Source organism: Nelumbo nucifera, chromosome 7 (genome assembly GCF_055504915.1).
Source record: "Nelumbo nucifera cultivar China Antique chromosome 7, China Antique-T2T, whole genome shotgun sequence".
NCBI lineage: Eukaryota > Viridiplantae > Streptophyta > Magnoliopsida > Proteales > Nelumbonaceae > Nelumbo > Nelumbo nucifera.
The window spans coordinates 26784796-26800758 of NC_142655.1; the positions used below are offsets into that span (position 1 = coordinate 26784796).

Below are 15963 nucleotides of genomic sequence, written 5' to 3' on the forward strand. Positions count from 1 at the left end.
GGTTATGAAGCTGGTTTTTTCCTCGTCGGATTGGTCCATCCGGATTTGGTTGTAGCCTGAGTAGGCATCCAGGAAGCTTAGCAATTCATGTCCCGAGGTCGCGTCCACTAGGCGGTCGATCCTATGAAGGGGGAAGCAGTCTTTTGGGCAAGCTCGATTCAGGTCAGTGTAGTCGACGCACAAGCGCCACTTGCCGTTCGCCTTTTTCACCAGCACAGGGTTGGCCACCCAGCTCGGGTAATGGACTTCCCTTATGAAGTCTGCCGCGAGGAGCTTCTCGACTTCCTCGTCGACCGCTTTCCAGCGCTCTGGGGCTAAGTTCCGTTTCTTCTGTCTAACGGGTCTGACTAAAAGGTTAGTGTTAAGTTTGTGAGTTATAAGACCAGGGTTAATACCGGGCATATCGGCTGCGGACCATGCAAAAATATCTAAATTTTGGAGTAAAAAACTTACCAGTTCGGCCCGTAGGGGTTCTTTGACAGAAGCACCAATCTGGTTCGGTTTTTGGTCCCGGGCCGGGTTTTTTCGGTCGGCCGAGCTAGAGGGCTCGCCGTCCCTCTTTCTTTTCTCGTTTCCGCCCTCGGTTCTTTGGTTGATTTCCTCCTCCGTTCTCATGAACTTGTCCGCGAGCTTGAGGAACTCGGCCACGGTCGCGGGCTGGTTGGCTACCATGTGCCATTTGAACTCCTTGTGCGTCACCCCTCTTTTTGCTGCGGCGAGCTGCACCGCGGGGTCTAACCGCGGTATCTGTAAGCATGCTTCATTGAATCGTTTGATGTAGCCCCGTATGGGTTCTCCTTCCCTTTGGACTACCCCGAAGATGCTTTCCTCTGCTCTGGGGCACCGTTTGCTGGTGACAAAGTGTGCAGTGAAGACCTGCATGATCTGAGCCCAACACTTTATCGATCCGGGGGCCAGGTTCCTGTACCAAGTGCGGGCTACCCCCTTGAGGGTGGTGGTGAAAGCCACGCACATGCATGATTCGCTGGCTCTGGCGAGGTGCATTTGGGACTGGAAAGCGTCAACGTTCAGGTCGAAGGACCCGTCATACTTGTCTAGAGGCGGGAGCTTGAAATCTCTGGGCAGGGGGACTGCCAGGAGTTCTGACGCGAGGGGGGAAGGAACTGAGAGAATCGGGGCAACTCCTACCTCGTCTGAGCTCGTCTCGCGTTTGCCTCTGAGATCTGACAGGACGCGGGTGGCGGTTCGTCGACCTCGACGGCGGCTTCGCTGCTGAGTGGGCCGTGTACTGGCGCTGCTGGCCTCCGTGTTGCCGAGCTCAATGGGCCCGGAGTGCTGGTAGTCCGCTATTGCCAGTGCGCCGAATCGGTTTTCCGCGAGTGGGAACTCCGGTTTGGAGCCCCGAGGTGCCGATCTCGCGGGCGAGGTTCCTGACCCGCCTGCGAGCTGCGAGCTGCGAGGCAGGGATGACTTTTCTCTCTCTTCGGCCTGGGGACGAGGCCTGGCTGTTTGGGGGGATCTGGGGCCTGGAGGCCTTTCCTTGGTGGAAGCATCCATCCTGCGGAGAGGCCTTGACTGGCTTCGGAGCAGGGTGGTAAGGTGGAAGTAATGGTTGGTTCGGTGGCAGTTGGGGGAACTGCTATTGATAGTGATATTGGGAGAGGTTGTGCAACACTTGGTGCTGGTGAAGCTGGTGTTGCTGGAATTGTTGCATCTGGGCTTGCATTGCTCGCATGCACTGCATTAGGTCGTCCAACCAATTTTGGCTAGCTGCTAGGGGGATGGCGGTTGGTTCAGTGAGGGTAGTTTCGATGGGGAGAGGGAAGGGGATGTTTGTGGCAGGTAGGTTTGCAGGCGCCACTGCTTGTGGCGTATTCAGATTGGGAATTCCGTCCACCGAGAGGGGGATGGTGAACTGTCCAACACACACCACGGGAACTTGAGGCTGTTCCCCGGTGGTGTTTGTCTCTGTGCCGCGTCCGGCGTTGCTGGAGGAGGCCATGAGTATTGAGTTTTTCAAAGGAGAAGAAAGGGGTATGAAAGTTTTGGAGGGAGGCCTTTTGAAGCGTTCCCACAGACGGCGCCAATTGATGATGCACAATCCGGCCGATCTTAGCTGTCAACGATCTTGCCTCTGAACTGAGTGGCAAGGACCTGAAACGGAAGGAGAAAAGAAGCTCCGGGGAGAACCCGGCGTAAGGGCTCCGAAGCTCAAGTTAGAGTCTTTCAAAGGCAAGATAGACCAGATAGTGCAAAAGTTAGCATACCTCGTTCCTGGGGGGTAGGAGCCTTTTATAACCACCTCGCGCACTCACTTCCAGGCTTCCGTCAGATCGGGCATGATTACTTATGAGCTCCTGCCAGTTCGGATGTCATTTCCTCTGGCCGGACAGAACCGCCACTGCCCCTTTTGTCGGAGCCGTCTCTGCGGCTAGTGACGACGGTTGTAGGTGGCGGTAGCAGGAAGCCGTTTGAAGTGCGGCTGTCAGGCGTCAGATCCCAAATCAGTCAGGTGCGTCGCCCTTGGATACAGACGTCCTTGGTGTCGGGTACGTTTGGTCAGCCTGGTGTTTCGGAAGCGAAGTGTTGGAGTGGCGAGCGAGGTGTCTTGAGTTCGGTTTGGAGTGTTCCGAGCTGCCATGGGCCAGCTCGGGTCAGCTTTGTGAGGCTTGGGGCCCAGTATAGTTCGTGCTCCTTGTAGGGAGCTTGGGTACTCAGTAGGGAGCTCGCTCTTAATAGGGAGCTCAAGCTCCCAGTAGGGAGCTTGCTCTTAATAGGGAGCTCGGACTTAGGGAGCTCGGGTTCTTACTTAGGGAGCTCGGACCCTTAACAGGGAGCTCGCTCTTAACAGGGAGCTCGGGCTCCTAGTAGGGAGCTCGGACTCTTGGTAGGGAGCTCGGACTCAGTAGAGTGGTCTGGAGTTCGGGCTCGATAGTGAGCTTGGACTTGCTTCCGATGTTCGCTTCGGGCACTCTACTATCCCGAGTTGCTTGCCTTTGCCACATGTCGGGTGATTGCGAGGTCGAGCCAAATTTCCCTTCTTCAAATCCCATAAGAAAATTTTTCTTAGAAACCTGCAAAAATTACTTTTGACCTAAGAATTTGGTTCAGGTGTATTAACAGAATAGGCTCCTACTCCAAATGTCCGATTTTGAAGGTGTTTGATATCGTGGTGTTGCATAAGTTTGTTATGTTTGCACTTGTTTTTAGCATTCGAAATTGGCAAAGTGGAGTATATTGTTTGACCTACAATGCATAATTGTTTGTTGTTCACGACATGCAAGGGCCATTAGACACCACCTAAGGTCAAGGTTTAAAATATCGACAGGCTGATATGTCAGTAGGGGTGTATCAGGCTATATCGAAGTTCGCTCTCCCCCCTTTTTATTTTTTTGAAATTGGTTCAAAGGGATCGGTCTAAGGCTGGTCTACAGCCTGAATCTGGTCAGACCCCGATACGATCCCTTTAGGGGGCATATCGTTAAGCCACCGATATGTCTGATACGGGGCGTATCATATTAAAATTTTGAACCTTGCATAAGATTAAGGTTCAAAGTATTGATATGATATGCCCTCTATCAGGTGTATTGTTGTGTTTTTGATGCATTTATTTAAAGGTATTTTCAAGAAATCAATTATTTTATTGGTTAAAGAATATAAAAATATGTATAAAAATGAAATTTTGAAAAAAAAAACTAAAAAGAAGTAGAACGTGTGGGGTAAAAGGTATCGATACACTCCTGTCAATACATTTGGGTGTATCAAAGACTCAATACTTTAGACCATATATAAGATGCCCAAAGTGAAAACACTCTTTTAGAGCAAGAAATACCTAAATAGTGTTTGTTTCAAAAGTCACTTTGGGAAAAAAAAAAGTACAAAATGTATGTATTTGAAGCCCTTACATCAGCGAACAGCCCATTAATCTTATTAAAACGAACCAACACTCTTGGCGATGGGCCGCCAGTTGTGTATATTGCATTGTCACTTCTTTAAATTTTTTCACTACGGTGTCTGGTGTCTTCAAAACCTCATTGACAAAATAAATGACTCAGACGGTTGGACCATTCGGACTGCGAACAATTGGTTTCATTTTACCCTAAAACTGATTCCTGACTAAAAATCATTAAATTGATCAATGAGCCGTTAATTCAGGTGGTTAAACTGTTAATCCATTTAATGATTTTTTACCGTTTTTTATTATTTTAATTTTTTTAAATTATTTTTTATCAGAATGGGACATCCATTCGAACCGTCGACCCATAAAGCAGTGCACAGAATAGTTCCAGTTCTAGGTCGATTTTTAAAACCTTAATTGATTGAATTAAAAATCAAGTGTTGTAGATCATATGATTGTAAATGTATGTAATCTACGATATATGCATTGGTCTATGTATATGTGTCTGTCTGTGAAAAAGGGAGCAGAGAAGGATGATGAAAGTATGTATATGTATATATATATATATATTTTTTTTTTCTTCACGAATGGGCTATACAACAAAAACCATATATCCATTGTATACCCAAGGTGTTTCTGCAATTTCAACACCATGTAGGTGTTTCTGCAATGGTGTTTTGTAATATGACACCATGTAGGTGTTTTATATTTGTCTATTATTTTTTGTTTTTGAAAAATTTTCAAAGATTTACTTATAAGAACAAATAATCTATGCATCTCAACCAAATATGAGTAGATCAATTGATTTCAAGCATTTAAATACAAAAATCATTTGAAACCGTAAAGATTAAATTAATAAATGGCCAGAAGATTTACTGTTTTGCTCAAGTTGTGCCAACCCACTTTTAGCTTCAAAAATTTCAAGTCTTGATCATTTTGTTTCAATTTTTTATTCTTGTAAATTTGCAGATTTTGAATCGTTTAGAAGACTCACAAAATTTCAGAGTAAAAGAAGGCTTAAGATGTTAGAAAGTAGAAGCCTTATATAAGGACTTGCCCTTTTCGTTTATTTTATTTATTTATTTTTTTTTGCCGCTACAGCATATTGGATACGTTGTACTTACAATTTCCAAATACACAATAGACAACCCAGCCCACCCGACCTGAAAAAGCGGATTAGGGTCCCCTATCTAATGACCCGAACTAGAAGGAAGCCCTGATCCGATCCAAAAAATGGATTCGGTGGGGTCACACCACCTATTTTTCAAACCAAATGATTAAATCATTCAAGTCACTTGAACCAAACAGTAAAACCCTTGAATAAAAAACCCTTGAAGTTGAGCATTGCCCCATTCACCCTAATCTGAATATTTAGGATTAAAATCTAGTGAAGGACACACGCTAACTTTTCAAGGTGGTAATAGCAAGATTCGAATATGCATCTCTGCTGGTGCTGGGCCTACCCAGTAACATGCCAACCAAACCACCACTCAGTTGGTTCTCAACCCACAAGTTGACCCGACGTGAAAATACCAAAAACAAAAAAAAAAAGTGCCTTGACCCATCTCAAACCCGACCTTTCCATCCAACCCCAGGGATTGGTAATGGTTAACGCAAAGCCAAACCCAGCCCAGTTGGACGTTGGACCCCATGACTATGTGCAACGTTCATACACTGCTTTACGATGCATCCAATCTCGGAACCTTGATAGATACCACCGATACTGGATAATTTTGCTCAGTCCCGATGCGATTGAAGGTAGGAATTACCTAGGATATCAGTATCTGGCGGTGGCGGATCAGTTAAAAAAACAAAAAAGCACAAAAAATGATGAGGATAACCCGCGCGTGAACAATAAACAATTGAACATATTCAATCCACAATAAATGATTTATAGACGCAAAGTCATATTGAACATCAAAAACAGGAATTTGTGAAAATTAGGAGAATATACAACAAAACAAAACACATCGAGTAATGAAATGAAAGAACAAAATAACTATGAACCAATGCAAACTCTACGCCAGCATCATTTATGATTTCGTGGTAGTAACAACTGCTAAGAAAACATGATATTCATTCCATTCATCACACAAGTGTGAATTAGCCCCCTACAAGGCTAAAACACTAATATGGCACAGATTTGCACAGAACTGCCCAAAAAAAAAAAAAAAATCCCACCACCTCAACCCCTGGCCAATAAGACGTCCAAATGTTTCACGCAAGGAGGATATCCTTCTAACTCTGAAATATTTTTCTCTCTCTTCTTCCTATAAAAAGAATCCTCCTGCATATGCCGAACTTCTGCAATAAAATTGTTTCCAAATACAGCTTGATGTACTTGCAGTAAAGCAAGCATGCTAACTGCAAACAAAGCAGCATTCCCTACAACTCCGCCCATGCGCTCCAGTTTAAGAGATTTCTTGGCAAAGGTAAAACTAGATACTAAAATTTGCATCATAACATTTGATTTCTTCCCTTCTGCACCCTCTAAATTATCACCAGATCGACTCTTCGGAGACTCCAACAGATTTTCTGGGGATACAAAGCGGCCCTCATCCTGTACGTCTCCCACAAATGCAAGAGCTTCTTCTATGACTTTATACTTCTTACCATGGTGTTCAGCCAGCCTCATTGCAAGGATAATGCGGCTTTGCTCCAACCGTGCAATTGCAGCATCTCTTTCTGCCCGTTGCTGAGATTGTACCGTCTACAGAAAGAATACAACAGCTTAAGCACTACATGTACCTTACATGAAAATATTCTGGAAGCAAAGTTGATACAGATTGATAGGCAACTAGGGAGTAGGGAATAGGGTACAGGTAACATATATTGTCAATCAGACATGAACACAAGTACAATATCCGTTTTGTGGAATATAATTTTTCTCCCTTTCCTATGGTCCTATCTAATAAGCAACTATTGTGTTCTAGAATCACTAGATCTGCACCTAGATGTTAATCTATGTGTAATAATGAGCCAACCATCAGAAAATATTTATCGTTAAATTTGACCACTGGATGAGAATCAGTATAGTTGGGTGGTGTCACAGTGAATATAAAGATTTCATTTAAATGTTTTAGGTAGCAATGTCAATATACCAAACAATTGCTCAAAACACTTGTTCAACACCTAGTCATCGTAACTTCATAAATACCAACCAAACATGTGTATGAAATATCACTGCCTCTCTAAATGTTTGAGCCTGAAATGCCAATGGTACAAAACACAACCTAAATGAGGGTATGGTATCATCGACAGCAAAAGCACTTGTCCTCTGCATAAAAATGGAATTTTCTTTTTGTTTACACAAGGCATAATAAGGTGGAATAAATTCATTGAAACTGGAAAGGTTAGAGTCTCCATGTTACTTCTAACACATTCCAAATAAGAAGAAGATAATGATATAATATTCTTAAGAAGGGATTGGAAAACAAGCAATGCTATGGAGACATTCTTCTTGTACTCCTTAAAAATTACCCAGGTATATCCTGTCAGTACAGATGGGTTAGGTCCATCATTGTCAGTCCAGGCAGCCACAGATAACATTCTAAATATAGTGTAAATGCATTGCAAAGAGGTACAATTTACAATTTACAAGTTACAAGAAAAAATGCCTCTTTAGCTTTCTCTTGGAAAGTTTCAATCTTTTCAATGCAAGGAATAATGAATATCTAAATTTGTTAAAGTAATTAATTTACTCTAGAACCAGGTTAAGAAGGAAACGACATGCCTAAGAAAATGAGTATGACAGAAATATGTATGCTGAGATGAATGAATGGAAGAATGAGAAAGGATAGGGTAAGAAATGAAGTCACTTGATGGAACCTAGGAGTAGCTTCAAGCCTTCAATAGGTGATAAAATGAGAGAAAATAGACTAACATGGTTTGCTCACATGAATAAGAAGACCATCCACAGCACCCATAAGAAGGAGCAGTCTGTTGCATGTTGAAGGGGGCTAAAAAGGCTAGGGGCAGACTAGAAAGGACATTGGCTGAAGTAGTAAGAAATTATTTAAGTGCTCATAATTTAACAATGGATATGGCACTAAGACAAATAGAATGACAAAACAGAATTCATGTAGTCAACCCCGTATATTTGGGACAAGGCTTAGAGAAGATGATGATCATGAACCATACGAAGAAGCTGAAATGATAAAAAGGTCTAACACTTAAAACACTTAAAACACTTAAAACACAAAGAATATGTGAGTTGTATTTATAATTTTTAAATATAATTGTGTTCTCAGTCACTGAGTACCAAAATGATAAAAAGGTCTAACACAACATTAAAGACCCAAAAAATAATTTTTTGGCCAAAAAACGGTTGCTAAATATGCAGAAGAAATTAATACTGGGTAATGTTAGCTATTTCATTTTGGTTGCCTCTAGAGATCATAGGATTTAGAAGCCTAAGCCAAGTGGCTTGCTTCCACCAAAATGCTTCTTTCTTCACCAATTCCTTGACTTTCCTAACACTTCACAATCCATTTCCCTGTAAAAATGATTTAGTTTACTGTGACATGGAATAAATTAATCACATTTTCCTCCCCATATTCCTTCACACAGGATGCTTGGAATCATTTCCCTACACATTTTGAGTTTGCAGTGGGATACTCGCCTAGTGTAGCCAAGGTTCAAAGTATCGATACACACCAATATGCCGGGAGGGGTGTATCGACACTTTACTTTTTGAAAAATAAGTCAGGGGGTCAGTCTTAGGCCTGCCCACCCCATGAAAATAACCAAAAAGAAAAAAGAAAAAAAAAAACCTTTATTTAGAGTATTGACCCCCTCCCAATATGATATGATATGTCTGATTCGCAAAAGAACACCAATAAGGTAAGCTTCACAAAATTCTTTTAAAGGGAAGTGATTCATGCTGTCACATGGGATCCTCTTGAGGAAAAATACAAAGTTTCTTGAAACAACCATTTCCCCTCTTATCCAAGATGGAATTTTATTTTTAGCTGCCTCCTGGGTTTTAGTTAAAAAGAAGTTTGGGGGAGTAACCTGAATAAGATACCAAGATTTTTAGGATCTTGCTGGCAATATAATCTTTGCCATCCTAACTACTTGGCACAAGCCATTGTAGATTTTACTCCATGGAGTTAGTATTGGGATTTGACGATGACTCTTCAACTTGGGAATCTTTAAGGATTCAAGAGTTTTTCTTTTTCTTTTTTTTTTTTGTGAGACAGAAATTGGGATATGTTTAAGGCCCTGGTGGTCTTATTTGTGAGGTTGGCTCCACTATGGAAAAAGTGATAGCACTTCTATATGACCTTAGGGGTGTCAATGCATTAAGAGTAAGAGCCTCATCTTACTTGATTGGAGGTTTTGAAACATAAGAGCAAAAAATATTTGAAATTATCATGAATGCCAAATGAAATTAGACCAGCCTTTTAGCTTCTTGTCCTGCTTTTTTAGGTGCATAAGGATATGAAAGTGCTATTGATAATGGTCTATCTTGATTGATATCAACTGGGATGTAGTTAGTGTACAGAGAGTTATTATTGCTAAAGAAAGTGTGTACAACTATGTGTGCATCTAGCTTTGTGATATACCCTCTTTCTCTTTTCTTTTTTATTGCTGGCTATCTTGTACATTATCTTTTGCAATCTCCACATATAAAACAATATACTTGAGAAAAAAAAAAACAAAAAAACTTCTACCGAAGAGGTCATTAACTGGTCAATAGAGGTTTTGAAAAGTTGGATGTCTATACATACTGTTTTTAAAGATAATTTTTCTCATTATACTTTTTTGATGATGGCCTTCCTTTGAGGTCCTTTTGTACAGCTACTCAATGTACACAGGACCTACTATTAAAACAGAATATGTTTGATATTACTGATAAAAAATACAATCCATTTGATATTTGATGCCAATAACAAAACGAATCTACTTCATAAATTTTAAATTTTAAATTTTCCAGGAAATGGAAGGCTAAGCTCAGCTTGTATAGATCCCCATAGCTTAAAGAAAGCAGCACAGACCTTAGTAGTATATAAGGTCAGTCGTATAGATGGTATATGTGATTACCTATCCAATAGTAAGATATCTACTATTTGAATTTCGGAACTATAACTGCTCTCATAGAACGGCTATTTCTCTGCTTTTATTTGACTGATTGTATCAGATTAGAGGTCACAATGCACAGCATGAACTCGACTTTCACCCTGTTTACCTCGAATTTAACCAACTCTTTTCCTTAATTATTATTAGAATTCACAGAGAAACGGTGCATTAGATCATTCTTTCCCTACTTAGTTATTTCCTATAACCATGTTTGGTTGCAATGCAAATAAATTTGCACTGATTCAAAACCATGACAGTGCAAATGACTTGAGTGTAAATTCTGACCTATTTTTGTTTCAAAATTTAGCTTACTATGTTTGATTGCAGTACAAATGAAGTAAAATAAGACATGAAGTACAATAAAGTAAAACCCAAAACAAAATTAAACAAGAATTTGCATTTTTTACGTTTGTACTCCCATGTATTTGTACTAGTGCAAATAAATTTGCACTGCAACCAAACACAGCCATAGGAACAAGCTATCCGGTATCAGGAGGGCGACTTCAAAGACAAAGGGTATAAGATATAATCCGCAATACTATCTTTACCCGGACAAACTATATACCAATATTAAGGAAGGAAACCAAAAAACAAATGGCGAGAAAACAGAAACCCTAGAAACTTACATTTAAGAACTCAAGCTGGTCCTCTAGGTTCTCGAGTGCAGTTCTGATGGCGTTGAGGCTCTTGGCTTCAGAAATTGCTGCCTCGTCATCAGCTCGGAAGTCTTTGACGAAGACAAATCCGTTCCGTTCGTCTTCACCATCATTTCGAATTTTCTTCTTCTCGAAATTGCGAGAGAATAAAGCTTCGTCATATTTCTTTAGGGTTTTGATGGAGTTGAGGAAATGGGATCTTGATATTGCGTGAATGGCATCGCTGAGCTTGTCGTGCAGGTCCCAAATCTTCTCTAGAACTGCTTCGACCTCTTCGATCTCCATTTCCCATTTCATGAGGGACTCACCGAGACAAATTAAAGGCTAGGGTTTGTAGTTCCCTAGTTTCGCCTCTTCCCTTGCGATTGAAGAACGAGAGATGCGATTAAAGAAATGAAGAAAAAGTTGTGGAGCCACAAGTTTTCAATTTCAACTTTTGAGCTCGAAATCAAATTCCAGGTTGAGGGCCCTCCCAGCTCAAGTTGTTCATTTGCCTGACGACGATCTTTAATCTATTGAATCTGTCCGTACGATGCACGGGATTTGTCAAGAGAAAATGAAACAACGGAAATTTTTTAGTTATAACTACGGCCCGGCTCGTTGGTTTAATTGACCAACTTTATCCTTTTTCTCATTATGGATGAATTTCAGCGTAAAAGCAGTTTTATGTTTTATGGGTAAAACTTATTTGATCTCTCGAGTGGGTAACTAATATTAATATCTTTTTCTTTTTAATATTAATTTTTTATGAATAAAATGTAATTTTATTATTTATTTAAAAACCTTTGAATTTATCCAGATAAATGCTATCCAAAAAACATTTAGGTGGATAAATGCATTCACTCAAATAAGTTGTAAAATTCTAAATGAACAAGGTCTAATAAGAAATGCGATCTATCTACTGTCTTTCTCTCTCTCTCTCTATATATATCTATTCAGTCTACTGACAATCTTGCTCTTATTTAAAACTTGCCCCAAAATCCTAATTCTAAATTTCTCCTTTTTTTTTTGAATTTTCTTATTCTTTTAATGCCACATCATTTTCCAAGCATATCAATGAACACCTACCAAACAATGAGCATCTACCAACCAAGCAGGCCACGATTGGTATGTTATATTCAAGGTTCAAAGTATCGATACTTGGCGTATGGGCCAGTATCAATCCCTTTTTTTTAGTTCCACTTATTTTTTTTTTCTGATTTTGGTCCAGAGGGGACGGTTTAAGCCCCAACTACCCTCTGAACCAGGCCCTGACTCGACACAATCCCTGTAAGAGCGTATCAGGAAGGGCCCGATACATAACTATTTTTTGAACCTTGGTTATATCCCCTTCCCTACATCCTTCCAAAAGCCAATTTCCTCTTTTCTTGTACCTCATTATTTGTTATAAATTCCCTATTTACCTCCACAAATTTCTCCAATTTATTTTTTCAATCACGTCTCTATTAAAATTAGAAATTAAGGACCATTTGGCAAGTCTTTTTGGGAAGATATTCGGATAGCTCTGGCAGTCAAAAGATGCATTGAGCTTTTGTATTAAGATCTGAATAACTTGAAACCCGTTTGATTAAGGTGTGTCTTTCCATGCATTTTTCTGCACGAAGATGAATAGAAAAAAAAAAAAACATAAAAACTTCATTTGGATCTTCTTGAAAATCGCCCGATTTAAGCTTCTTGCGTCTTTTCAGTATGTTGGCTTTTCATGACTAAATTTGCTACAAACGAAACAGAAATAAGACTGAATCACAGTCTGCCAGACTTATAAATAGCGGACAGACCATGTGAAAAAACATGCCAAACAGGGCCTAGAATTACTTTTTTCCATCTCAATGTTTCTTTGCACCTCTTTGTGTGCTCATCTCAATATCCCTTCCCTCTCTTGCTCTGTTCGGTGTTATATTAGAGAAGAAAAGGAAACCCAAAGGATCAAACGAGAAGAAAAAGCAAGACAACAATCCGAGGGCCTCAAGACTTTAGTGTTGCCTTCTGTTTTCCATGCATCGGTCCAGTTCTATGTATTTAATTTGTGTAGGTTTAGTTTTCAGAAAGTTGTAGAAGACATTATTGTGGAACAGTGTTTATCAGGTAAGCCCAACCTCCCAAACATCAAGTTTTAATGAAAGAAAACCATGATTATTTGACTGGTTTCTTGCCGAAAATCCCCCTTCAGTCCACTGTTCATGTAATGTTTTCTGCACCAAACAATGTCACTATAATGACCAATGTTTTAAAAAATGATTGGGAACTGGAATCATTATGGCCACCGGTTTCTAGGTCAACGGTTCAACTATCTGATTTGAATGGACAGTTCATTCTGACAAAAAATAAAAAATAATTAAAATATAAAACAGTTAAAACCTGTTAAACGGATTGGCTGTGCGATCACTCAGATCAATGGATCATTGATCAATGCAACAGTTTTTGGCCAAGGAATAGGTTTAGGATAAAATGGAACCGATTCCCTGAACGATTCCCGGGTCAAATGATATGACCATTTGGATCAACAGCGGTTCCCAATTGAAATCCGACTATGGTGATTGGTGATTGTCGCCAATAAGGACTAAGTGCTAGAAAGGTAAGTTCTTAGGGACTTCATACATTTATCCTTAAATCTTGGCATTGAAACTTATTTCAATTCCTATTGTGGATTTATTCAACCAAGGAAATGAGCAGTTGAAGCCCCTGTTTTGAATTTCTTTTAAAGTTTCAACCCAAAAACCAAGTAGTTTTGATATTGGTCTACTAACTTTTTAATTTGTTATGGCATTTATCAATAAGAAATTTCCATGTGGTAGTTTTAATTACTACTTGCCAAAAGTAGAGGAGAACACGCCTACTCTCTTATGCCGCTGGAGTATATGATTTTCCTAATTTTTAACCAACTTGACACGCTGCATTAGTGGTCAAGTATGCCATAGGCAAGCCCAGAAGATGAACATGGAGATAAACAAAAGTTAGGGTATAAGAATCCGAGCTCTTAATTTTGAGGCTCAGCCTTGTGCATCACGATCAAGTCAACTTCGTACAACCAGGGACCAGGTTTGATGATTCTACCCCATCGAAACCATTCGGGAATTTTACGAGTTAGGAATCCTTTGTGAAATCAAGAATGGAAGAAGACGCGATCTTCCAGGCTTTAGGCTGCATTTGGAAACGATGTAAATGGAGTGTAAATCACAATTCAGGGTAAATTTGTATTTTAGTTGATAAACGATAGTAAATACATTTTTCAATTTATATTTACATTGATAATAAGATGTAAAAATATATCAATAAAAAAAAAGTAAATTTGCATTCAAGTGGGTTTTTGATAAAAAAAAAGGACATATACTTTAGTGGAATCCGTATTTGCATCTATTACAACTAAAATTCTATTTGGTAAGAAGATAAATTTATCGGTACAAAACTAATCCAATTTTATAATTTATATAAACCGTTTTATACTCTACATATTTGCATTCACATTTATTTGCATCCTTTCCAAACACAATCTTAGATAGCATTTCCGTAAGACCTATCACCTTAATAGGTTTATTAGGACTTTAAACACGAAACTTCATTTCCATGAATCGTGAAGAAGAGAATCCTCTGAGACTGATTCAATGACAACAGTGTCTTTGGGTACAAGCATTACTGAAAGATCTGGGAGTAGTTCTTCCGCTATGGGTGCATTTAAAAATCCGCTAAGTCCTTGGCCACTAGAGTTTCAGGTTAATTTTCCTAAAAATCCGCCATAAACCCAATCAATGATAAAAAAAAAAAAAAAAAACTCCCCAACTATGTTGCGGTAGGATGGGTTAGAACCTCAATGAGGGCAGGTCAGATTGTCATCTTTAATCCTTAGAATGATTGTTGTTCGTGGTACATTTGATTTTATTCCTTTTAGTTTATTATTTGATATCATATTTCTTGTGCATCACACTGTCTAGTCGGCCGTGTATTAAATTTTCAAAGTCCAATGACGGCCCTAATGGATAGGGCCCAAGCTAAGCAACTCCTAAATCTTACTTGGAAGTTATATGCATATATGGTGCATATCATAATTTTATAATTAACATGGGCAAGCCTATCCATGTCCTAGGCCCTAACATATATGGTGAATATCATAGGTGTGGGTAGGGCTAGGCCAGGCAACCTTACAAAATTTTGATACTCTATCAAAATTTGGCCTAAGATCTTATATTTTTTTGGTTCATTGGTCTTATACAATGGGGGTAACCCATCCCCCATAGCTCCTTCGACTTCAATATTATCTAAAAATAGTTAAAAAACTCAAAAATAATGTATAAATGGGTTCCACTTGGTTTGTTTTAATCCAAAGTCTTAAACCTTGAATTCGGACTTAGATTAATTTGATTATGACTATAGCCTAATTTTATATATTTGTTAATATTTAAATGTTTTAAATATTTAAGTGATGTTTACAAAACAATTGTAACATTTAATCATTAATAAAATAAAATAAATAAAATAGAACAAAATAGATAATATGAAAAAATAATTATTTATTAAGTAATTAGCAATAATTTATTCTTTTTATTAAAAACATTAATATAATTAATCCAAATTACTAAATTTGTAAATTATTTTTGCATTCCTTAATTATAAGTTTTGGTTTTTTCACTTTCCCTTAATAAATCCCCGCTAGTATATATTAAAACAAGGTTGACCACATCATATGACCTTTGCTTGCTCCATTACCCAAATCTTGAATTCCTAGAGGGTGTGCAAGATTCCCTTTAAAATCCTATGGAGTTGCCACCTTAGCATGGCAATTTACCTTTTTCCTTTCCTTTTCATTAGGAAACTAATAAAACTCATATAGTTAGCACTTATTTTTTAGGAAAGATATAAGAGTCATTTGCTTTAGTCAATCCTTGCTCCAATTCGTTCCTATCCCCCACTAGTCACCTGGCACCACTAGCCCTCACAATCTCTTAAATTATCTCTATTATCTCTAATTCCTATTTATTCTCTCCCCCACTTTTTATCTATATATATCTAAAGAAAGTTTGAATTAAAAAATAATAACAATTATTTAAATATTATAATGAAATTATATAATAACTTTAAAATATTTATTAAAAACACAAAAATAATTATAATAGATTTAATAATATTCATATTATTAATAACTTTATATTTTTATGAAGTTCATAATGAAATTATGTAATAACAATATAAATTATAATTTTACAGATTATTCAAATAATAAAATTTAAAATTAAAATATAAAATATTGTTTAAATATTTCAATAAATAAATATTTTAAATAACCAAATATTAAAAATAGATAAATAATTATTAATTGTATAAAAAATTTAAATATAAAACAATTGTCTACTATTATGTGTTTTTATTGTTTAG

The 15963-nt window shown here is 38.5% G+C and overlaps 1 protein-coding gene across 1 annotated transcript; it reads right to left on the bottom strand.

Annotated features, from left to right (window-relative positions):
* Positions 1–5862: 5862 nt before the first annotated feature.
* LOC104593411 (plastid division protein PDV1) lies at positions 5863–11144 on the bottom strand. The gene is made up of 2 exons (XM_010253231.3): positions 10567–11144; positions 5863–6569 (listed from the first exon to the last, which is right to left on the bottom strand). Exons 1-2 carry the CDS (start codon positions 10891–10893, stop codon positions 6045–6047), a joined length of 852 nt encoding a protein of 283 aa, XP_010251533.1. The 5' UTR covers positions 10894–11144; the 3' UTR covers positions 5863–6044.
* Positions 11145–15963: the final 4819 nt, after the last annotated feature.